Source organism: Mastigoproctus giganteus, chromosome 1 (assembly GCF_048544385.1).
Source record: "Mastigoproctus giganteus isolate SK-2022 chromosome 1, ASM4854438v1, whole genome shotgun sequence".
NCBI lineage: Eukaryota > Metazoa > Arthropoda > Arachnida > Uropygi > Thelyphonidae > Mastigoproctus > Mastigoproctus giganteus.
In genome coordinates this window covers 82083956-82110313 of record NC_143575.1, presented here as the reverse complement: position 1 = coordinate 82110313, position 26358 = coordinate 82083956, and the positions used below count along the sequence as shown (strand labels likewise).

The following is a 26358-nucleotide window of genomic DNA, read 5'->3' as shown; positions in this document are numbered from 1 at the left end:
TGAGGATTATACCTCATACCCGATAGAGCCTGCAGTGTACTTAGAGAGTCAGTGTACAACATACACCTTTGATACCTATGGGTTTTAATGTGGTCCAAGGCTAACTGTATAGCATACAACTCAGCTGTATATATGCTGCATTCTTGGGGAATCTTTCCAGATATAGAACGACCTGGAAAGATAGCAGCAGATCCAACAGACAACTCCGACTTCGACCTATCAGTGAAGACAGGCAAGAAGTCGGAATATTCGGCCCGGTGGGCAGCGTAGAGTTGGTGGTAGACAGAAGATGGAGTAATGGACTTACCCCAATTTTTAAGGGAGAAATCGCATGATGGTAAGTGAGCATGCCAGGGTGGAAGTGGTTGCCTTGGTGACTGGGCAACATTGTCTACCATGATGTCAAGCTCTCTGAGCAGCTCTTGGACATGGATACCAAAAGGCCGATTGGCAGTCTGACGAGTGTTATATAGGTTTTCCCATCGTGGCTTGAAAATGGACGTCCACGTAGTGTTGTCTGGCAGGGATTTTAATTTAATGGTATATTTTAAAGACAATTGCTTTCGTTGAAATGACAGTGGTGGTTCAGTTGCTTCAACATATAAACTCTGGACAGGGGATGTTCTAAATGCTCCAGTAGCAATACGGATGGCTTGGTGGTGAACTGGGTCCAGCCATCTAAGTACGCTGTTTCTAGCCGATGCGTACGCTTGGGACCCATAGTCTAGTTTAGATCGGATAAGTGCACGATAGAGGCTGAGCAAAGTGGAGCGGTCTGCTCCCCATTTATTGGAGGAAATAGAGCGTAAGAGATTCAACCCTCTTGTGCACTTTATCCGCAGTTGACGAATATAGGGTAAAAATGTCAACTTCTTGTCGAAAATGAGCCCCAAGAATTTTGTCTTGGGTGCTACTGGGATGATGTCTTGTCCGAGTTTAAGTTCTGGTTCAGGGTGAAGGTTCCGTTTGTGACAAAAGTGTATGCAGACAGTCTTCTGTGGCGAGAACCTAAAACCATTAGTCACTGCCCAAGAGTTGACGTGGTCAATGGCATGCTGCAATTGTCTTTCAATGACCCTCATATTGGATGACTGCAAAAAGATGCTAAAGTCATCTACAAAGAGGGCACTGTTTACGGTTGGAGGAAGTTGTTCAGTTATAGAGTTAACTTTGATTGCAAAAAGCGTAACGCTTAAAACTGAACCTTGTGGAACTCCCTCTTCTTGGCAGAATGGCCGGGAGAGGGTGGATCCTACACGAACTTGGAAAGACTGGTCTGTAAGGAAGTTTTTGATAAAGAAGGCAATGTGTCCTGTAAGACCAAAGTTATATATGTCTTTTAAAATTCCATATCTCCAAGCCGTGTCGTATGCTTTTTCCATATCAAAGAAAACCGACACCTGGTGCTCACGTTTCAAGAAAGCATCACGTATAGATGTTTCCAAGTGGATTAAATGGTCAAGTGTTGACCTGTTCCTTCGGAAGCCACACTGTATCCTGGAAAGGAGGTCATTAGCTTCTAAATACCACAAAAGCATTGACCATTCTTTCCAGGATCTTGCACAAGCAGAGCGATAGGATGGTAATTTTTTGGTATTTTTGGATCCTTTCCTGGTTTCGGAAAGGGAAGGATGGTTGCCATATGCCATGAGTCTGGAAATGTCTCCTCAATATAAATTCTATTATAGAGACGGAGCAAACGATCCATGGATTCCGATGAAAAGTGTTTAATCATCTCATAATGGATGTCGTCTGGCCCAACACTCACCTTGGATAGCGAGAGTGCTGCTTTCAGCTCCCACTGTGTAAAGGGCTGATTGTATTCCTCGCGATTGTTAGAGGACAGCTTCAGGTGATGTTTTTCTGATCTTTGTTTGACTGCGAGGAACTGTGGGGGATACGATGTTTCTGAAGACACTTTAGCAAATGTCTCCCCAAGAGTATTTGCAATTGGAGTTAAATCTGCAATTGTACATCCATTATGTTCCAGGGTCGATGAAGGGTGTGAGTTGTATTTGCCCTTCATTTTCCGAACTTTGTCCCAGATGGCTTTGGGATTGGCGGTCCGTGTAAGGGAAGATGAAAATTTGATCCAAGATTCCTTTTGGCTCTGACGTCTAATGTACTGTGCTTTGGCACATGCACGTTTGAAGGCTATTAAATTATCTGTGGTGGGGTAACGATGAAATATTCCCCATGCTTTGTTTTGAGCCTTCCTAGCTGCTGTGCATTCTCCATTCCACCATGGTTTTGGAAAACGTGGAAAGCGGGACGATGTCCTTGAAATTGCAACTGCTGCTGCCTGGACGATACTTACTGTGATGTGTTTTACTGCCTCATTAATTGGCTCCTGGCCAACTATAGTGGTATTGAAAGTTGCCAGATGACGAAAGGCATTCCAGTCGGCGTGATCGATCTTCCAACGTGGTATCCTCGACTGGTGACATTGTCTCCCATTTGAAATGGAGGATAGCACAGGGAAGTGATCACTACCGTAAAGGTTTTCTTCAACCTCCCATGTACTCAGAGGCAGGAGGGAAGGGAAGCAGATGGAAAGATCAATGGCAGTAAATGTACGGGTAGCCGTGTGGAAAAAGGTGTTAGATCCCACATTTAGAAGGGCCAGATCATTGTTTTCAAGCAATCGCTCGATAATCCTACCTCTTCTGTTGATGTCCGAACTACCCCACAGCGGATTATGCCCATTGAAATCCCCTAATAATAGGAAAGGGGGTGGCACTTGCTTAATGAAATCATCAAGGTCTGCCTGGGCGGTGTTGTTCCCAGGTGGCAAATAAATGGAGCAAACAGTTAAAAGGAACCCTACTGTAAGACGAACTGCTACAGCCTCTAGATTAATGGTAAGAAGCACAGCTTGAAAGGGGTTGTGGTTACCCACAAGGATAGCGACTCCTCCGTGGGTAGGTCCATCCCCAGCTCTGTCTCTGCGAATAACTGAGCAGTTACATAAGTAAGGATCTTCATTGCCTTTAAATACGTCTCCTGTAAGCAAAAGCAAGTTGGTTAATGCTTACTCAGGAGAGCCTTGATGTCATCTCTATTTCTACGAAATCCACAGCAATTCCATTGGAGAAATTTAAATGTACCCATTATTTTGATTTACTGGGTCCATCTGGTGGCTTCCGAAGGGCTGAGAGCTTCATTTTCTCAGTCCTGGGTTTATCTCTCTTTGGAAAGACTGGACATTGGCCTGTATCCATTTCTTCTTCTTTCGCAGAGTTCCAGGACAGACTCGTCCTGTACCTCCTTATCTTCGACATCCATTGTCTCTTGGATTGTAGATGCCTGTTCCCCTTTCTTCCAAGTTTCTTTAGTACTCGGTTTTGGAAGTGGTAATGCAATAGGAGGTACGGATATAGCAGTGGCGGCTGACTGTAATTTTTGGGTGGGCTTTTGGGAATAAATGACTCTCTTGGTGGAATACTCATATCAGTCTGAGTACCAATGGTACTTTTCCCAGAAGCTTTCTGGGCGTATGAGGGCTTAGCACTATTTATAGGTTGGATGCGTCTTCTGGCCTCCTGATAGGAGATGTTTAGCTCTGTTTTTAGTTTCTGAATTTCCTTCTCCTCTTTCCACTGCTGGCATGCTCGAGAGTATGCAGGGTGTTCTCCTTGGCAGTTAGTACAACTTGGCTTAGAAGCTAAACATTCCTTGCTCTCGTGGTCTTTGGCACCACATCGAGCACAGGCAGGGTTGCCACGACAAGCTGTTTGAGAGTGGCCATACTTTTGGCATTTAAAACACCTCAGTGGGTTCGGGATATAAATCCTCACTGGGCAGTTTAAATAGCCTGCTTTTATAGAACTTGGAGGCCATGGGGTGTTGAACGTTACGATGAGAACTCGGGTAGGGACGAGATTCCCATCCTTCCGCATTGATATTCTTTTCACAGCCGTCACTCCTTGATCTTTAAGTTCAGAGCAGATCTCTTCTTCAGAAACATGAAGAAGATCTCACTCTGATATGACACCGCGTGAGAAATTCAAGGTTTTATGGGGGGTAACGACGATGGGTAATCCTCCTAACGATGTGGCTTTCAGTAGTTGCTGTGCATGTTTTTGGCTTGCAGCCTTGACTAAAATGTCTCCAGAACGTAGCCTTTTTACAGATTTTGGAGATCCTGTCAACCCTTCTAATCCTTTCTGGATGAAAACGGGTGACATTTTCCCGAGTGTCTGCTCTCCGGTGGAATGGAGAATGAGGAAAAGCGGTGTCACTGATGGTGCTCTATCCTCAGTTCTGGCTCTTTTTTGCAGAGGTATTTTCTGGTTTCGTCTCGATTAGGTAGGGGCCTTGTTGGGGCCCCAGAAGAAATAGAATTTAAATTACTCATAGGAGTAAAAAGAAAGTGTCTGATGCCTAAGTACCTCACCCACCACGGAGCCCTACGAGGGGACACCCACTCGTGAACTAGCAGGTACTGCGTACACGAATGGGACGCCGAGTTCGCTTAGGAGCACCATACCCACGTTACCAATAAGTCTTTATCCCGTCCCAGGACCACAGGGAGGGAGACTTATTGGAACGCAGTTGACCCTATCAGTAAAAACCATCCGCCGATTGATCCCAGTCGGGCTGGTCCGGGACCACCCGTCTTGTCGAAGCAGGGGCCAAAGTGGTGTATTAAGGATGGGCCCCTCAACCACCAGGACCCCCCTTTCCGCATTCCACAGGTCGCGGCGCACGGCTGCACACGCCGGATTCCAATGATGTAACCCTGGAACCAAGGTATGGGCGATCACAGTGATGCTAATCTGGAAGCCCAGCAGCATCACTGGGAGGTCCCCCTTACCACGTACAGGTGCCCACATTGAGGGGAATTCCATCAGGTCCAGCAGCACTGTGTTTCAAGCTGTTAAGAGCAAGCCGTAGTTCGATTATGGTAAAGGGACAGTTGTAAATTTGATGGTGGTTTGTGTTAAAATTTAGGGTCTGCTTTTCAGCAAGAGACTTTAATTTCTGAAAGTTTGGCGAGTACGGGGATATGGCAGAGGTTTCAGCAAATTCTCCGAGAGTGTTAGATATGTCTTGAGGTAGTGAAACATCATTGCCGTTTATATTCAGTATTGATAGATGTAAAGGAGGATATTTATTATACATTTTTCTAATATTTTTCCAGATGGTTTGTGATTTAGTGGACCGTGTAATAGTTGAAGCAAAGCGTTTCCATGACTCTCTTTTACTTGCACGCTGAATGCGTCTAGCATTGGCTCTGGCTTTCTTAAAGTGTACTAGATTAGTAGCAGTAGGGATTTTGCAAAATTTATTCCAGGCTTTATTTTTCTCCCGTTTAGCTTGATTGCATTCATTGTTCCACCAGGGTTTTGATCTTATTCTATGACTTGTGGACACTCTTGGTATTGCTGTTTCGGTGGCCAGCAATATTTGATTTTGTTACATAATCAACTGCATTATTTATTGACACATTTGAAACAGCTGTTTTTTCCAGGATGGCTAGTTGCCTATATTTTACCCAATCAGCTTTGGCAAAGTTCCATTTGGCAGTTTCATTATGACAAGGTGGTGAATTTGATTCTACGTGACAGACTATTGGATAATGGTCACTACCCAGTAAACTGTCATGAACAGACCAATCAAACAGCGGAAAAAGGACTGGTGAGCATATGGAGAGATCAATTACTGAGCTTGACCCAGAAGGTAGATGAAAATAAGTGGGTAAACCAGTATTCAGTAGTGTCAGATTAAATTTATTTAAAAGCTCTTCTAGTATTTTTCCTCGTTTACCGTGTATTCTATCACCCTATAGTTAAAATCTCCCATGATGCAAAAGGGAGGAGGGAGCTGAGATACAACAGTTTCAAGATCAGTGTAAGAAATGCCTTGGTTAGGGCAAAGATATAAGGAGACATTGGTAAAAGAAAAACGAAAGGATATTCGAGCAGCTACTGCTTCTAGATTTGTTTGTAACATTAATGGTCGGGAAGGAATATTGGAGCTGACTACAAGTGCAACCCGTCCATGAGCCAAATTGCTTACACGAGAAACTCTATCTTTTCTGTAGATAACATGATGTTTAAGTGAGGTACCAACAGAAGCTGTTAAGTTAGTTTCTTGGAGACAGAAGGTAACTGGGTTATACTGGAGAAGGAGATCCCGAATGTCATCAAGGTTGGTGCGATACCCTGTACAATTCCATTTAAGAAAACTGGGCATTATTTGGATGAAGTGTGGTCCTCTGTTTTGTCCGAGGTGCTGTTGGCTTATGGTGACCAGATTTTCTTTTTGGGAAGTATGGTCTTCCTGTTTCCATCTCTTCTTCTGGGAAGAGATCGAGAACGGAGTCTTTGCGGTTAGTGTTTCCTTCCTTCGAATCCGTTTTAGTAGTATCACCACATTTTGAGTACATTGGGTTATTGGTAGAATGCAGAACAATGATTGGTGTGTCAACAGCCTTGTTTATTTGTTTGATTTATATGGTTTACCAGAAAGGGGCACAGCTTCCAAAATTGACCGAGTCCAATCTGACATAGATCTGTCTGGGGGAAACGTTACCTCAGTTTGAGTACCAGTCGTTATTGTTCTTTGCACAGTACTGGTTACCGCAGTTGGCTTTTGTACTACTTCAGCGAAGCTGGGTCGAGTGTTAAATTGAGACTGTACAGATTTTTTAGCTTCTTGGTACGAGATGTTTTTTTCGGCTTTGATCCGTTGAATGTTTTTTTCCTTTTTCCAAAGGGGACAATCTCTGGAGTAGGTAGTATGTGAACCATTACAATTTGAGCATTTATGCTGCTCTGCTTTGCAGTCGGAGTGATTGTGCTCACATGAACCGCAATTGGTACAAGTGGCTGAACCTCTACACACGTTTTGGGAATACCCAAATTTTTGGCATTTAAAACAGCATGTAGGGTTAGGAATGTACAATTTTATTTGACAATTCAGATAACCTGCTTTGATGGATGCTGGAGGTTTGGGACTATCAAATGTTAGTTATTATATTTCGAGTTGGAACTAGAGCATTGTCTCGTTTTGTGTATATGCACTTTACATGCACAATTCCCTGGTCTTGCAATTCATTTTTCAACTCTTCGTCTGAGAGATTTATGAGATCCCACTCAGCTATCATCACACCCCTGGAGGTGTTTAGAGTAGCATGAGGGGAGACAGTAATCGATAATCCTCCAAAGGATGTTAGTTTTTGGAGCCATTGTGATTGCCATTCATCTGAGACCTCAACGAGCAAGTCGCCCGATCTCAGACGCTTAGTTGTTTTCGGAAATCCTATTAGATTTTCTAGGTATTTCTGAATTTTAAAAGGTGAGAGACTACTAAGAGACTGTTCTTGAGTCAAATGCAATACAAGGTGCATTGGATGCCTTCTTTGTACACTGTCAGTTTTTTGACGTTTAGCACTGCATGAGTTAGTGTTCTATCTCATGAGCAGCCATATTAGGATCCCTATATCCTGTAGGGGAAATCATTTTGCTCCTTTTAGCCCCGGAAAGATAGCTTTTCTTTCCAGGTTACCAGCCCCGCCACGGGGAGGCAGGAGCAGTGCCACAAGGGTAACCAAGTGGCTGAGTTAGTTTGGTTAGTAAGATTAATAAGAAACAAAGGTGGATTTCCTTCCTGGAACTCTTGCCTACTTTTTGTAGTGCAAAAGTTTCTCAATACAAATAAATAAAGAAAATTGTGTTTAAAACCTAAAGAAAACTATTTGCTTTGCACACACAATATATAGATCGCTTGGCACCCGGGGCCAATGCTTTTGTGCAAAAAGAACACAATGCCATGGTTCTCTTTGATATAGAAAAAGCATTTGACACAGCTTGGAGGTATGGTATAATGCAAAACCTATATGATCTAGGACTACACGGACACCTGCCAAAATTTATCAGAAACTTCCTCCATCATCACTCATTTCAAGTTAGTCAACAACCAGTTATCTTCCAGTTTTATCCAGGAAGAAGGGGTCCCACAAGGTTCAGTACTAAGTGCCACCCTATTTCATATAACAATGAACTCCATCACACAGCATTTAATATAACAATGAACTCCGTCACATCGGCATATAGTATCCACTACTCTATATGCCGATGACTTCGGTATCTCCTACCATTTGCCTAATATGCGAATGGTAGAAAGACAGTTGCAAGGTGCCATCAACAAAGTTGTAAAATGGTCCCAAAACAATGGTTTTCGCCTCTCACCACAAAAGACTGTCGGAATACACTTCTGTAGGAAGCGTAACCTACATCCAGACCCAGAACTTCACCTAGAAAATCAAATGATCCCAGGGTTCGCAGTGTCCGCTTTCTTGGTGTGGTTCTAGACCAAAAACTTACCTTCCTTGAACATATAAAAGAGCTCCGGATTACTTGCCTTAAGAAACTAAACATCTTAAGAGTACTATCTGGCACAACATGGCGCCTCCGTAGCCAGGTGGGAAGGAGCAGCAGTGCGTAGCACACGCTTCTTGATTAGACCGGGGTTCGAGCCTGTCACCACCAAATACGGAGGATGCGGAAAGGTCAGGGAATGACCACCGCATATCCCGGAGCAATATGGCCTTAGTTGCTAATGCTCCTAAAAACCAAATAATAACAAATAACAATAATGGCACAACATGGGGAGCCGACTGTTATACGCTACTGCATTTGTATCATGCATTAATACGGACACGTCTAGATTACGGCTCTGTGGTCTACTACTCTGCTAGACCAAGTGCCTTATGTTGGCTTGATCCTGTACATCACAGTTCTCTCCGGCTTGCACTAGGGGCATTCTGTACATCGCCAGTTCAAAGCTTATGTGCTGAAGCAACTGAAACCTCTTTACATCTACACAGAGAAATGCTTCTGTTAAACTACGCAGAAAAGGTTAAAGGACAATTAGGCAACCCTACTCGGAATGGACTTTTCTGCCCAAAGGGAGAACCTTTACAGAGCCTATCCATCTAAAAACCCATCAACAGGGATATGCCTGCGTTCCCTGCTCAGTGACTGGCAAATTGACCTTGGCATGATACAGCCTACTACTTCGCAGACAGCTCCACCTTGGATGTATCACATACCACTATGCGACCTATCACTCACATCGTTGGGGAAACACACCTTATCCCAACAGAACATACTGCAAATTCATGCTACATTGAGAACCCAGCATGCAAAGTACACGCCAATCTACACCAACGGATCTAAAACTGACACCCATGTTGCAGCAGCAATTTTTCCCAACCTTACTTACCATAGCCAAGAAACTCCCCATTGAATGCAGCAGCTACACTGCAGAACTCTGTGCTATCTTCATAGTGCTAAATTTCACATTATCAACAAATATATTGGACAGTGTGATATATACAGACTCCATTAGTGCTATACAGCAGAAATGAAAATCGTGATAACCCCTTACTCGTACAGATTTGGAGTACCATGACTAAGCTAAATAGGAAGAAACAAAAAGTCATCTTTTGTGGATCCCTTGTCATGTGGGAATTTCTGAAAATGAACATGCTGATCTAGTTGCAAAAACTGCTACAGATCCTATAGATGAACCGTTTGGTGTACTGATCACAGACTACAAGTCAATTATAAAGAAGTGGTGTCTTGAAAAATGGCAACATATCTGGTAAAGTCAAGTTGGGAACAAACTACTCTGTATCAAAAAACATCTCCAACCTTGGAAATCCAGTATATGTGAAAACAGGCATGAAGAAGTCGTATTAGCCTGACTACGAATAGGCCATACGCATCTGACACATCTTTATCTTCTTGCAGGTACTGATCCACCACTGTGTACAAATTGCAACACTCAGCTCACTGTTCAGCATGTACTCACTGATTGCCCCAAATACAATAGTGATGGACAAGCTATGTTTACCTCTTTTTCCATGATGAACACTTCTTTCAGTATTGCTGACCTCCTGGCAGATACCCCACACGTGATCAAATTTTTTTCATTCCTTAAACAGATACAACTTTACAACGCAGTGTGAACTTCAACATTTATATACATAAACTGTGTATTTAACATCACCATAGTTAGGCACGTTACGTTATGGCCTTGCTTTTCTTGCGCCGTAAAGCCCTTAAACAAACACAACAACAGCTTAACCTTTTTAAGTTTTTATATGGGATTTTTTATGGAAAAAATTGGCAACTGAATTACCTTGGGTGACTTGTAGAACCATTCCTAACATGGCTACTATTGTGATAAATTCTACACTGGGTTCCTAGGAGAAAATGACATAGTTTTACCCCAGGTGTAGCAAAAATGGTGGTAAGTCACCCGACACATTCCCAACTTCTATATAGATATAAATTTATATTCATCTATAATGGATATAACAGATTTATATCTGAATGCTACTTTGATGAGCAAGAAGTGATGCAATAATAATAATTATGTCAGATGCCTGATTAGAATTTCATGAAAGTGTTTATTGCTTTTGAATTCCTTTGTATATTCATATATATATATATATATATATATATAAAAGAGTGAATTTTCATGTACATTTTCACAAATATTATTAGACTCCTGTAATCCATGCCCTTGGAGTTGTACTGCACTTCGATAAGATGTGGAGTTCGCCTACTATGTAAGTACTTATTTATAATTAGCTGCTTTTTATGTTACTGTATAGTGGAGAGAGATTGAATGGAAGTTGTTTTGAGTTGTATTTATGTATTAGCCATTATACACATACTTCCTTGTTCTGACTTTTTTTTCTTAATTTATTTAGTTTTTTATTTGGAAATGTTATCCCTTAACTAATCATTTTATTTCATTCTTTGATATTAAATGTATTGAAGTGCATTTATTTATTTACAAATGTTTGTATACTTGTAGCTAAATTTTATGTCAAATCTATTTATTTGTACTTGTTTGGAAGTGGGCAGAAGATATAAATGTTTCAGAGCCTTAGGTTCCTAGCCCCATGCATTTGAGCACTTGCAGTGTAGTCATAGTTCAGTATTTTACAGTAATTTTTATTTATTGGTCAATGGTATTATATAGACCAGATATGGGTGAACCACATGCATCTCTTGGACAGTTGATTGTGGCTTCCAGAGAAATGTGGACTGGAAAAAATCATGTCTCAAAACAATATTGGCGGGAAGAAAAACTCTTCATTAGCAACCAAATATGAGTTTAATACCAGTTGACATTTTTCAAGAAATTCATGCACTGTCTCTAACCTTTAATCATACATAAATTTATAGAGTGCTGGGTCTTGCCTTTGAAAATGTCAAAAATTCCTAGGAAAAAACTGTGCCTTCATTTACGTGCCTTTTCACTATTGGAAATGAAAATGACCTTAAAAATTCAGCGTTGTTTTTCAGCATTAGCAGATGCAAGAAAGTAAGCTTATGCAGCATCAGCCAAAAAAAAAAAAAAACTCCCTCCCATTTCACTCATCTGTTCACTCCAAATGCTTGTCCAGCTCAGGCTTAAATTTATTTAAGCTAACTTCCACAGCAAGACATGGAAGTCTGTTCCAGCAGTCACCTACCCACTGGCTAAAGGCAAATTTCTGCACATCTATTCTACAACTGTCTTTCCTCAATTTGAATTTATGCCCCCTCAGGTTCTTAATCTAAGCAAGAGAAAGAACCCCATCGACATTGAGCTTGCTGAACCCATTCACGGTCTTATACACCTCGGTCAGATCACCTCGCATGTGCCTAGTCTCCAGGCACTGCAACTTGCAAAACTTAAGCCAATCTTGGTAAGAGAATCCCTTTGTTCCCACCACCAATCTTTTTGCCCTTCTTTGTACTCATTTTAGCAACTCTACATCCTTCATAGAATGAGGCCCCCAGACCTGTACAAAGTATTCAAAGTTTGGCCTGACCATTGCCTTGTACAATGGGATAATCACTTCCTTGTCCCTGCTAGCAAAATTCCTATATATCATTGACAAAACTCCATGACCTGCTCTGGCAGCCCATCTGCACTGCTCAGCAAACTTCATATCTGACTGCACGATTATCCAGGTCTTTTTCACTCTCAACTTCCCTGAGTGTAACACTACACAGTTGGTATGTTTCTCTTGGGTTACTGCTATCCATATGCAGTACTTTGCATTTGTTAATGTTAAACTTCAGTTGTCACTTCTCAGCCCATTTGCCCAATTTATCTAGATCCAGGTGGAGTAGCATACTGTCTTTACTGTCATTAACAACCCTGCCAACCTTTGTATCATCTGCAAACTTGGACATTAAGCCTGATACCCTCATCAATATCATTGATGAATACGCAAAACAACAATGAGCCCAGCACCGAACCCTGGGGAACTCCACTAATAACATTAGTCCAAACCAAGTTTGAAATGATTTCATCTGTATCATTTAATAAAAATTGTGTACATACTTCAAAGGCCTGTAGCTCTCAAACCTTCAAAGAACTATCATGTGTGACTTCCAGGGTTACTAAGCTTGCCACCCCTGATTCTTAAGTGTAAAATATTATTCCCACATTGTTAGCAATTATTTCTTTTAAAAATAAATAAAATTTTTTTATTGACGAACAGCACTATAAGCTAAGTTCATACCATGAGCCCACTGATAAACATAAAAAACATCAACACTAAAATAATCCAGACTATTAAAAAAGACTATTTGCCATTATAAAAATCACCACCACTTCCCAGATAGCCAGTTAAGTGCTAATATGTAAACTACTTTGAAAGTATTCAGAATATTGGATGATACAAAAAAACTTAAGACTAAATATTCATGAGGACAAAGTAAAAAGCAAGAAAATAAGAATAGAAGGCATACTGTTCAGCTTTCAGGACTGTAATAGCATGAGAAGCAGAAGTAACAAGAATGAGAAAGTTGAAAGTAAAAAAAAAAATGCATTACTCAGGAATTCTGGGATAGTGTAAATAGTTTTCCCAAGACCTTCACTGGTAGGATTAGGATGTAATTACCATTTTGGAATTCCTGGAGAATGCACCTTATTCTTGTTCCCTACTTTCACTTCTTACACTATTCTGGGTTGCCAAGGTCCAAGAAGCATTTCTTCTGAAGGCCCGGATTCGAACCTGGGCCTTTTCCACCTGGTGTGGGGAGGACGGTGACAATACCACTGTGCTACCCGCACAGACTAAACTTGATATAATAAAGAAAATAGAACGAGGTTCAAGCAGAAGTGTATTAATGGCAGAATATAACATTGGATCGTCAACATGTTTGTTTTTTTATGTGCAATTAATAAAATTGCATTCTTAATCTGCATGCATTAAATACATTAAAAATAAAACTTTCTGAAGGTGCCACTAATTTGAAAGTCTACTGTATTCTAAGAGTGGTCTTACAATTGCCTTATACAGGGAGATTATGGCAAAAACAGTTGCTCAAAAATAACAGCTACACCAAATGCATGTTATTTTTGGGTTGCAGAATTAAAAGATAGCTGTCACTTTTCGGACCATCCCTGAACTCTAAGTCATCTCTAAGGATTAACTATTCCACTGATATTGCTTTCATCTGCAAATTTTGATAAAAACCCCATTTCTTGCATTAGCCCAATATGAAGAGTAACATTAATCTTGACTCTCTGCTTCCTTCCCTGCAGCAATCCTGTGATTCCAGTACGTTCCAACTTATACAGTAATAACTCATGCAGGACTTAGTAAAATACTCTGCTGAAATCCAAGTAAACAATTATTATTTACATCCAGGTAATGAGTGACTGTTAAAATAACGAACTAGGTTGGTTAAACATGATTTTCCTTCAGAATTTCATTACTATTTAAATAATCCTGTACTGCACTCTTGATCATTGCTTTCATTATTTTACCTAGTACTGAAATTAGACTGATTGATCAGTAGTACCCACCTCACTCTTAGAATTACCTTTATGTATTGGCAATACATTGGCACTTTTCAAATCCAAGAGAACCTCACTGTAATCCAGCGATGCTCTCATAATTATCTTTAATGGTTCAATACACTCTCTTGCCACCTCCCTCAAACTTTCTGGGTATGTGCTATCAGCTTTGAAAGTTTTTAATAATCTGAAATTTCATGCTTTCCAGTTTCACTTGCACAGTTTCTCCTTAGCATGAAAGGTCTTTACATATGTAAATATCAACACAAAGTACTATTTAATTCATCTGCAACATCAGTTGAGTTATCTAAGACTTTCCTGCACCCATTACACAAAGGTCTGATCTGATCTCAGCCTGAGGAAAAAAAATTCTGAATAAACTAGACAATTATTATTTGTACTAGCATGTCATAGATAATACTAGGGGTGAGAATATTCTTGACCTCATCATTACTCACAAATTAGATGACATCATAGGGCTTAAAATGAAAGAACCATTGACAGATAAGAAAATCTAAAAAAAGTTAAGAAAATCAAGCATTCATCAGTTGTAATATGAAGAAAAATGTTGCAGTGTTAAAGGTAAAGGTATGGATTTTAATTTCAGAAGAGGGGACTTTGACAGTTTAAGGCCAAATATGGCATCTTAATATTAATTGGGGGAATGCTGAGTAAGGATGAATAAACTTGAATTATGGAATACCTTTAAAGCAAAATCACAGAATCCATGAACACATACATACCATTAAGGAAATATTGCAGGAGGAGGATCCCAAAATGGATGGATGAATGCAAAGCTGGCCAATTAAATAGAGCAGAAACAGATAGCACGGGGACAGTCAGAGCGATGAAAAGTACTGAAGCATACAACAGGTACAAATTGGATCAGGGAGGCCAAGGCTGCATAGGAGAAAGCACTACTGAAGAGAGCAAAGAATGGGGACAAGGAATTTTATGTATGTGAATACAAAGAAGAAAAAAGCAAATCAGATTGGACCCTTGTGCACTGAATGTGGGAAAGTCTTAGACAACTCAGCTGATGTTGCAGATGAATTTAACAGATACTTTGCATCTGTCTTCATGCCTAGAAGATGCTGTGCAAGTGAGGCAGAGTTATATGAAATTAGCAATTTAGAAATTAGAGATGACTATTTATTAGAAAAACTTTTGAGCATAAAGGCAAGAAAGTTTCCTGGAATTGATGGCATATACCCAATAATTTTGAGGAAGGCTGCCAGGGAGTGTAATGAACTATTGAAGTTAATTATGAGGGCATCTGTGGACTTCGGAGAGCTACCTTTGGATTGGAGAGGTGCCAACATATCACCAATACATAAAGGCGGTTCTAAGGACAAAGTAACTGCAGACCAGTTAGTCCCACTCCAGTGGTAGGGAAAATCTTAGAGGCAGTGATTAAGAGTGCAATCCAGGGACATTTATATAGTTATGGCATTCTGAATTATACACAACATGGTTTTTTTAAGAGAAAATCATGTTTAACTAACTTAGTACACTATTTTGACACACTCATGAGCTGAATGTAGGGAACAATTTTGAGTTTAGCAAGGCATTTGACTCAGTCCCTCATGAGAGGTTATTGTATAAGCCGAAACATGTTGGAATTATGGGAAATGATTAATAGATATTCTTCAGACTGGTGTAAAGTCAGAAGTCAGTTGTTTCTGATTTTCATAAACGAAATTGATGATGGGGAAGAAAGCTTGATGTCAAAATTTGCAGATAATGTAAAGATTGGTAGAGTAGTTAATGGTCAGTACCAAGCAGTGCTCCTTCAGAATGACTTGAACAGGCTGCAAGAATGGTCAGAAAAGTGGCAGCTTCGTTTTAATGCAGAAAAATTCAAGGTCTTACACTTGGGAAATAGCAATCCCAAAATATTTTACACACTTGGTGGGGTTGAATTAAAAACAGTACAGGAAGAAAGAAATCTGGGAGTTATAATACGGGCAGATATGTAATTTTCTGAGCAGTGTAAACAGGGAGCCAGGAGAGCCCATGGTGTTTTATCGATGATTTATCGAACATTATTTTGTAGAGATTATAGTGCCACCATATAAGGCAATTGTAAGACTACATTTGGAACACTGCGTTCAAGTATGAAGACCTCATCTGAAAAAAAAAAAAAAAAAAAAAGACATTGAGCTTCTTGAATAGGTCCATAGACGAGCAACTCGCATGGTGCGATCGGCAACCACCTGAGGAAAGACTGAATATGTGGACTACAACATATCTGACAACCAGACACCTCAGAAGTAACCTGATTAAGGTTTATAAGGCTCTGAGAGGGATTAGTAAAATGAACAAAGACAATTTTTATTGTTATAGAGAATTCCAGAACTCATGGGCATAAATTAAAATTACAGGGGAAAGAGGTTTTTTAGACTAGATTGTAAGTTTTCTTTTAGCCAGAGAGTCGTTGATCAGTGGAACAGGTTGCCGTCACGGGTAGTTGAGGCTGATAGTCTGAATAAATTCAAAGGTCAATTGGATAGTTACCTATGTGAGGAGGGAAGCAAATAATTTGTATTTTCTTTTATACTTTTTTTTTCTTCATAGCCAGTGTAGCAAAAGCCTATGGTTTCCTTGCATTGTATGGCTATTATCATTTATTCCTATTTTGTTCAAATACATGAAAAACTCCTTGTGTCTGTTTTCTTAGCCAGCACGTTCTTGTAATTTACTCTTGTCAGCCTAACCTTTTATGTCATGCACTTACAGATCAATTTGTAGGTGTTTATAGGCTTTATCACTTATAACATAAAAATGACCGTGAGTATTGATTATTTGTTTGCAAATAAAGGGGATGTTATTGTTTGTTATTTGGTTTTTAGGAGCATTAGCAACTAAGGCCATATTGCTCCATGATGTGCGATGGTCATTCCCTGACCTTTCCGCATCCTCCGTATTTGGTGGTGACGGGCTCGAACCCCGGTCTAATCAAGAAGCGTGTGCTACACACTGCTGCTCCTTCCCACCTGGCTACAGAGGCGGCAAATAAAGGGGAAAAATGTAAAAATTGATATAGCATTTCAAAGTGAGGATATTGTTATTTATGCTTAATGGCACTGTTTATCATAGAACATCATCTTCAGTTGTGCTCATTATGCAGGTACAATGTTCAGAAATGTTTTCCAATAGCAAAATAAAAAAAAAATTTTTAATATTTTCTCAGACCAGAACTCAGTAGTCTGTGAGATAAAGCTAAAAAAGATTAAAAAAGAAAGTAGCAACAACGAAAATTAGAATTTATAATTTCAAAACAGGAACAAAATAGATGCATTTAATGATAAACTAAAGAGAAAAATAAAAGCTAGTAATTCAAGACGAGGCACACCGAATGAAAGATGTAACAGGTTTAAAGGAATTATACAACAAACAGCTTAGGAGGAAATAGGATACCAAAAGAATAAAAGAAGGAAACCATGGATTTCGAAAGGAACTCTTAGTATGAAGATGGAATAACGGAAGAGAGAAGAAAGATGAAAAGAAGTGATAGAGAGGAGTACAAGGTGTTAAACTCTACTATAAGAAAAAGCTATAGACAGGAAAAGCAATAATCGCATGAAGAAAAGTTTAAGGAACTGGATTAAAGACATGATACTAACAGAATACACAGGATCATAAAAGAAATTCAGCAGATGGAAAGAAAAGTCCCAGGAGGAGTTAAAGATAAGAATGGTAAAATATGATGAAAAAGACACCATAGAAAGCATATGGGGAAAAGCTGTATAAAGGAGCAAATATGGAGGGAATGGAAATCTTGGAAGAGGAAGTTGGTCTACCAATTATGAGGGAATAAAAAGAATAAAGAATGGAAAGACTTGTGGAACAGATAATATTCCAATAGAATTCTACAAAAATATGAATGAAGATGCCTTGGAGACATTCACAGATGATATTTACATAACAGGAGAGCTGTCGGAAGATTATAAGCAAACCATAACGAACCCCATACCCAAGATGAAAAATAGCCTAGATTGCAGCATTTATAGAACAATAAGCATCATAACACATGCCTCAAATTTTATGGGGTGATTTTGAGGAGGAGGAGGATAAAGAGAACTGAAGAATGTGTAGGAGATAATCAGTATGGATTCAGAGCAAATAGAGGAATAAGAGATGGAATAATGGAAGTAAATACCATTGCTCAGAGGATAATAAAGGATCACAAAACACTGTTCATTGGATTCATGGATTTTGAAAAAGCTTTTGACAGAGTTAATCATGGAAGAATGCTCAATATGCTTGAGGGAAAGGATTTAAGAATTATAAGAAATTTATATCAAGAGCAAAAGGAATTTTTCAGAATAAACAACAAAATGACAGATTGGTTTGAGGTCGACTGCAGCATAAGACAAGGATGTTTGTGGTCTCCCTCCTTCAACTTATACAGTGGGTTAATATCAGTGCCCTTAGAAGACATTAGAGGAATAAGAATAAGCAGAACTAATTGCAATAGGATTAGATATGCAGATGGCATCATTATAATTACTGGAAGTAAATCAACCAAATAGAGCACTTAAAATTCACACAAGGGGAGAAGAGTATGACATGAGATGAAACATGAGCAAAATGAAAATAATGGTATTCAGTGAAAATAAAAATTTAGAATATAAAATTAGAATAAATGGGCTAGCAGAACAAGTGAGAGAATTTAGATACCTCAGACGTTTGACAGTAGTAGATAGAAAGAGCACCAAAGAAATTTGTTCAAGAATTGGAATGGCAAAGACACCTTTTTGGAAATATGAGCTAATGAGAAGGACTGCGAGCAGGGAAATAAAACTAAAGATGTTACGTTTAGCCTGTCTTCCTATACAGGTGTGAAGTTTGGATTTTAAAAAAAGAAAGTAAAGATAAGGTCAATGCTTTTGATATGTGGTTGCTAGAAGAATGTTATAAATTAAATGTACTGATAAGAGATGAGGAATTGAGAAGAATGGGAAGTGATATAGCTTGATGAAAAGGAAGTGGATGTATTCTGGACATATTGAGAAGTCCTCTGGAAACAGACTAGTTACATTAGAGGGATGGAGGGAGGGAGAGAGAAACAACAAGGGAGGCCAAGAAGAAAATGGCTAGATGTCTTAAAGGAATGGTGTACTATGAACTGAAGAGACTTGCCCAAGCTCTGGCCAATCATGATTGTGAAACTTTGACTCGGAGACCACACCTGATGATGATATATATACATATATCATCATCAGGTATATATGATATAATATATATATCAATTTTGAAGAACAAAAACAACATAGATAGAAAGGGAAAGAAGAGGTAGTGTAGCTCGGAAAGAGTTTCTCCCCTCCCCAGATGAAACTAATTTTAAGAGCGTATTTTTCATTGCTATAAAAGGCAGTAATGCCAGCGGACCTCTCCTATATCCATGATCAGGAAATCATCCAACAGCAGGTTCCACATAGTTGGTCTCAGCACAGATCCCTGCGGACAGCCTCTGAAAATTTGTCTTTTTATTGTCTTGTAACGGTTGTTGACCATAATGGCTCTGTCAGTAAGGTAACTCTTGATCAGATTATAAAGGATACCAGGCAACCTGGCCCCCACCGATTGGTCCATTGTGGCCACTTTTCATAAAAAAAAATCGTCAATTTGAAAACAATTTCCTCAGTGCCAGTGGTTTTCAAAGTAATGCAACATGGTGTGATATTGGATATCTTATTCTAACCAGAAAGCATGTAGGAAATTCCTTCAGAAAACTGTCTAGTGGTTAATACTGATAGTGCTCAGAAAAGACAAGTAATTTTCAGAGTTACCAAATTTAAAAAAAAAAAAAAAAATGCAAAGCAGTCACCAGTGAGTGGCATTGACTCGTCCAAAGTAAATTCTGAAAGACAAGCTAATGAATGCTTCAAGCAAAAGAATTTCTGAATCTAAATCTTAAAACCCCAGTACTAGGCTATTTTGGCTCATTAGAGCTTTTATGTAAAGGAATGAGGGTTACATTTCAATGCTCCTCACCTTTTTTTTTTTTTTTTTTATTGTATGATGTGAGCAATACACAAAGGAACCAGTTTTTTTCCTGCTTCCTTCGCATATCGTGGCCGTGAGGTCCAATTGCAGAGTATGGCACCATCGTAATATCCAAACCCAAGGTGGGATTCGAACCCGCGACCTTTGGGTTGCCAGGCAGGCACTTTACCCACCCGGTTAGCCCGGTCAGTTGCTCCTCACTATCAAACTAGTTCAATAAAGTTGAAATAATTTGATAGTAAAATTTGAAGCCGAAATAAGCACTGAAGGCTCATCTTCAATGCTTATTTCGGCACTTCAGTGCTTATTGAAAAGAGTCTGAATATCAATGAATTATCAAAAAAAAACACTGAAGTACCATGCTAGCATAACAAAACTTCATCTATTTGAAGATAATGAAGCACACATAAGACAGCAGCATAATTATACAAACCTAAGTTTGTATAATTATGTTTATTTCCAAATTGGAAATATGTACATAATGGAATCAAACATTTCATGGTATTTTCTTATAATTCTCCACTGACTGCAAGACAGTAACTAAGTGTTGTTATTATGGAATTCTTAAAATTTTTTAGTAGAATTAAGTTTTAGTAAATCAGATTTAGATCCAATTTGAAGAATTTTGTTTTAAGGTTAATTTTTTATGATTATGTTTTAGGTTAATTTTATATAAGTAAATAATATTTAAGTGCTTACCAGCTGCCTTTTCAATATCATCATCACCATAAAACATCACTTCGGTCACAAAAATTTGTTGATTTGTTTGTGTGTGTGATATATATATATATATACAGTATACACACTATGATTTTTCTAATTTAGTTGACAGGTGGTTTAGACAAGAGTCTAAGAGATTATCATTATAGTCTTGATTTCAGTGTTTACTTTTGCCTTGAGGGTAACATTACTGCAGGTATTGATTTAGTGAATAATGGGGGAGGTTAATGCAAATTTAAAGATATGTGATAAAACAGTCGTTTTAAATTAAAATACAATATGACAAAATTAAATAAATAAACTAAATAACATTGTCAGAAAACTTTACCAGTTAAGCTCTTCTGTTTCTAGGTTGGCAGGGATGGACCTAGCTTACTCTTTAGTTGGGGGGGGGAGTTTGTAGCAGTTAAGAAATTTAAACTTATTTTTAACGTAGGTTAAAACTCTATTCTTAAAGATGTGTATGTTTTCAATCTGAATTCCTTTTTTGCTATTAATATTATCTGTGACTCCTATTAAAAAGGCTTCTTTATTGAGTTTACAATTATGGTATCTCTGCCTGTTTGTGGTTTCTGTCCAAGTGTGAAAAGCTGGATCTGAATTTGTCTCTGTCTTTTGCATTGTCCTTGTGTTCTTTTACTCTAAGAATTTTCTCTAACTTTGTCCTATGTAAGCTTTAGGACAATCTCTACATCGTAGCCAGTATATAGGGGTTTTGTTTTCAAAAGGTTTTTGAAAACAAAAGAAGCGCCAGAACATGTGATTTATGCATGATGGTGCACCGGCACATTTTGCTTGAGTTGCGACTCCTTATGTAACTAGAAGGTATGGCAAAGGTGGGCCTGTAATGTGGTCTCCCAGATCACCAGACTTAAATCCTATGGATTTTTGTATCTGGGGTCATGTAAAAAGCTTAGTGTACACTTCTGACATTAACACAATTGAGGAATTGCAGCATCGGGTTGAAGGAGCCTTTCAGCAAATCAGAAATGACCCAGGAATGCCCAAGAGAATTCGCAACTCAATACAAGAAGCTGCATATGGATGCAAGGACAGCATTTTGAACACCTTTTGCAACATGTAACATCTGTAAAATCCTGTGGTGTTGAAACCAAAAATTAAAAATGTATTATCTTATGTTTAATAAAACCACCCTTAGCAAAGGATTCACAGCTTTTTGCTAAACTAGTGCTCCCATAGTCAGTGGCAGATCTTAACAGAAAATGTGCATTATCTTGACAATGGTTCATTTGAGGCCAGATGTTCACTGGGCCTTGTTTGCTTATTTTAGTTTGTACTTTTCACCTTTAAATTATTGACCATAATTTTTGAAACATCCTATATAGCAAAATCCATTGGTTCATTTCTCTGCATACAGCTAACCATGTAGTGCTGCGATTATTACCCCATTGTGTCACTGTTATTAGCAGAACTTGACAAACATTTGAAGCGAGTGGATGGGTGAAATAAGGGTTTTTTTGTTTTTTTTTCGGCTGATGCTATATAAGCTTGCTTTCTTTCATCATGTGCCTTTGCCAATGCTAATAATGGAAGGCTGCAACAGTCCAGAATTGCATTGGAATGAAATGTCTCACACAAATTGCAAAATGAGGAAATATCAAAAAGTATGACAGACTATTTTGCAGTTGTTTGCAATCAAAGTTATATAGGTTAAAGCAAAATTATGGGGGAGGGGAAGGTTTACAAAAATTGTTGTTTTAGTCTTAATTTTTTTAATTAATAAAGATATCTTAAATAGACATTGTATGTCTATTTACATAGGCATAAATAGGCATCTACCTTACTTGTTAAGGAATGTCTGAGTTTTATTAAAACTTTAGAATCAGTTAATGTTACAATATATGGAATGTTCAAAATATTTGTAGGCTTCCTATGATAATGTGAAAAGGATTAATAATCACAAGAGATTCTAAAATGTGCTAACACATTCCATTTTAAATAAATATATATATAAGACTGTTTTGGGAAAGTTTATTGGTTATATAACAAGATGTAGATGGCCACCAAGAATAAATCTGTGGCTAAATGCAAGAACAGCCAATGTCAATTTTTGGTCAAAACGAGATAAGCTAAGAAATAAGCTCACAGAAATGTGAATTTATATTCAGTATATTATTAGTGTAGAATGGCAAGTAGAGCAAAAAAAAAGTTGGTTTTAAAAAGATTGGCAGTTTTGTGTGGAACTTCAATCGCACGTTCCCAGCAGTCACAGTTGTTGACATTGGTTGTTCTTGCGTTAAGCCACAGAAATAGTTACTGGGCCTTTGTAGTGATGTAGCAAGTGGACATCCTAGTGACAACAGCACTATTTATTGTGATGCAGGCAACACAATAAAGACCATTTGTGTAAGATGGATGCAACAAAACTGTACAGGAGGTATAATCCATGTGCAATCACAGAATTCCAGAAAGAGGAAAGTAATGAATAAGTTTGGCATGATGGATGAAGATCCAAACACCATAGACAAATCCGATACAACACTGATGAGGCTATTATGAGATATATTATGAGATATATACTATAGTGAGAGTCCAATGGCAGAGTGAAATATTTGTTCATAAGAAACATTAGAGGCCAATACCAGTCCAGAAAGCAATTCTAGTTCTTATCATTCATTTCTACTAAAAGTTTAATGACCAATTTCAGTTAATAACCAAAATTCTGGCTTGGTCCCTCCCAAAAGTGCAAAATATGTACAAAGCAGTAAGGGAGAAGATAACAACTGCAAAAAACAATAACACCTAAAACACAAGAACACTCATGATGTTCTTGTGTTGTTTTTTTCTTTTTTTTTTTCTTTCAAATTGTTGTTTGTGGAAAAGGGATGAAGTAAATCAGGGAAGCATCAAAAAAATACGTTTACCAAATTCAGAGGCAAAGAAAAATGGCACGTTGCTACATTACTGGCATTTATACAGGGTGTCTCAAAAATATTGGTACAAACGTTTAGGGGAGGTAGGTAACATCTAAAGGAATGTGAATTGCAAAGGAACCCATAACCGGAAACGTCACCGTATGTCAGTACACGGCGCTGTTCATCAGTTCGCGAGAGGGAAAATTTCTGGTTTACTCATTCAAGCAGTAGTCGCCGCACAAAGAGCATGCATCGATATACGAACTGTGAGCTGGCAGACATGCACCTAGTGTATGGATTAGCAGAGGGCCCACATGGTGTGTGCCCCCATGCGGCACAACATCGCTTCGCAATAAATGTATGGGCAGGTATGGTCGGTGACTGCTTAGTTGGCCCACACCTATTACCATCCCGCATGAACGCTGGATCTTTCTTGAACAAGTTCTACCAGGGTTACTTGATGTTCCAGCAAATGTGAGACGCAACATTTCGTTTCAACATGACAGGGCGCCTGCCCATTATGGAAGGTGTGTTCGTGACCATTTGAACAGGCATTTTGGGCGTCGATGGATTGCCGTGGTGGACCTGTTGTCTGGCCCCCACGCTCACCTGATTTATCGAGCCTTGATTTCTTTCTGTGGGGGGGGCCCTCAAATCTATCGTGTATGAATCGCCTGTGGAGACGGAAATGGATCTCTGGCAAGACTCTTCTGCGCTGCTGCTAATGTCAAAGAAACTCCAGGTGTGTTCGACCATGTCCCCCAATCCATGCTGCATCGGTGTCAACACATGCATTGCGTCTCATGGTGGAACCTTCGAGCATCTGTTGTAACATCATGAAATGCATCCATCTCATACTCCATTGTTAATATTATGTCAAATAAATGTTTGCCACTAATTACTGTCTTGTGCCTCTGCTACTACTTTCCCGTGACGTTTCTGGGTTCCCATGCGATTCACATTCCTTTAGATGTTACCTACCTCCCCTAAATGTTTGTACCAATATTTTTGAGACACCCTGTAGAGCTGGTCTAAAGAAGCTGGATAAAAGTTTTACAAATATTAATCCATTTACTTTCCATGATGATATTTCATAATAGCATTCAAATGCTATTATGGAATACATCATGGAAAGTTACAAATTTTACTTTGGGTGAGGAAATAGCTGCCATTACAGTTGTAGCTCAGTAATTTGCTGACCAAATTCAGAAATCACTGAATCCTTTGTTTTCACTACAGATCAGAGTTGTTTAGAATATGAATTCACTTCTAACCCCTTCATAAACTGGTAAGAAGACAACTGCACAGTGCAAACTTGCTTCTACACATTCACACACTGTTCAGGTTGGCATTCGAGAATGGGAAACTTGTAAAGAAGTTGTACATTTCCTTTCAAGAATCTGGCAAGAAATTTTGAATATGTCAAACACCCCTCCAAATATAATATGTGAACATTGCTCTAATGGTAAAATGTCCACCAATCTTGTTATCCATTGGGTGCAACTTGTTCTGCACCTGTAATTACAGGAAATGTCTTCTCCTAGTGGATTTATGGTCTGGGCAGACACACATATTTAGAGTCTTTCCTAAGGAACACATGGATCAAAATCAAAATCAAAAATTAATACATTAAGTACAGTGAGGAGAATCTGAACTATGCAGATGGTCTTATTTATAATCAATTAAGCTCTACAAAATACTATCTAATGCTTTGAGGTTAGGTAACAAGCTTCTGGTAACTTTTTTCTAGGCAGAGACAACTAAATTTTGCATTGTGTTGTATATCAACTTCTGAACATTTGTTTGTGGCCTCAAAATGTGAAGCATTCATATTTGGTGTGGCACCCAACCAATTTTATTTCCAAACATTGTCACCTTATGGAATAAACCTATTGAATAAACTAATAATTCTTGATAAATTTCTACAATTTTTAGTTTCTAAAACATTCTGTATTGCCGCTAGTTTTCTATTGCCTTTTAAAATCCTTTCAGTGACATCACTGAATGGTTTTTAAATTGTATAAAACATTATTCATGTTTACCTTAATTAGACACATGTCCACTTACCTGTTTTAAAACTGTGTAACCATTTTCCCATAGTTCAACTATACAACTTTGGTTTAAAATGATTACAAACACAGCCCATCACTCCTTATCAATCTGTATACACGTTTAATCCTGATTCAAATCCAGACTGTTACAGCCTTCACATGTGGGAGCAGTAATTGCAATATTTGTCCTCCCAAGAGAAACCATAACCAAAATCCCATGTTCTATCTTCAGCAACTATACAGTTTTGGCTTTCTTTGCCTAACAGCTTGAGATAAACCTTGAATCTATTAACTTGTTTTATAATCATCTAGCACTTTGATTTTATCTTTTCATTAGGTTTAATCCAGAAAGATTTGCTGAAGAAAATCTTCAGACACGATCTCATCTTGCATTTCAGCCTTTTGGTTTTGGAGGAAGCAGACAATGCCCAGGGAAAGATCTTACATATATAGAAATGTGCACATTTCTAAGTATTCTATGTTTAAATTTCCAATTCAACTTGGTGGAAGGTCAAATAGTGAATCCTGTCTATCAGCTTGTGACAAAGCCTGAAGAAGAGATATGGTTAACACTTAATAAAAGGAAATGAAGTTCTGAATTATATTTTGAATAAATTTTTTATTTACTAATCCACCAGTAGTTTTTTGTTATACTCTAATACTAAACATAGAAAGATTTCTTTTTAATTAATGGGGAGTTACTTAACGAGTTAATGGTGAGTAAGACAATAACTTGAAGGCATCAGGTGATAATTAATATTGGTATTATCATCATACATATCTTAACTATAATTAACAATTCTCTCTGCCCATCTTTCAGTATTTCTCTTTTTTCCCAATGGAGCAATCATGGGATATAGACAAATATAGGATAC

At 38.6% G+C, this 26358-nt stretch overlaps 1 protein-coding gene across 1 annotated transcript in view; it reads left to right on the top strand.

Annotated features, from left to right (window-relative positions):
* The window catches only part of LOC150090935 (cytochrome P450 20A1-like), a 197488-nt gene extending 171371 nt beyond the window's left edge, over positions 1-26117 (top strand). Inside the window, exons 10-11 of the mRNA XM_090380742.1 lie at positions 10521-10585; positions 25821-26117. Of these exons, the coding sequence (XP_090236868.1) occupies positions 10521-10585; positions 25821-26073 (318 nt within the window). The 3' untranslated portion in view covers positions 26074-26117. The remainder of the gene's footprint in view (positions 1-10520; positions 10586-25820) is intronic.
* The last annotated feature ends 241 nt before the right edge of the window (positions 26118-26358 follow it).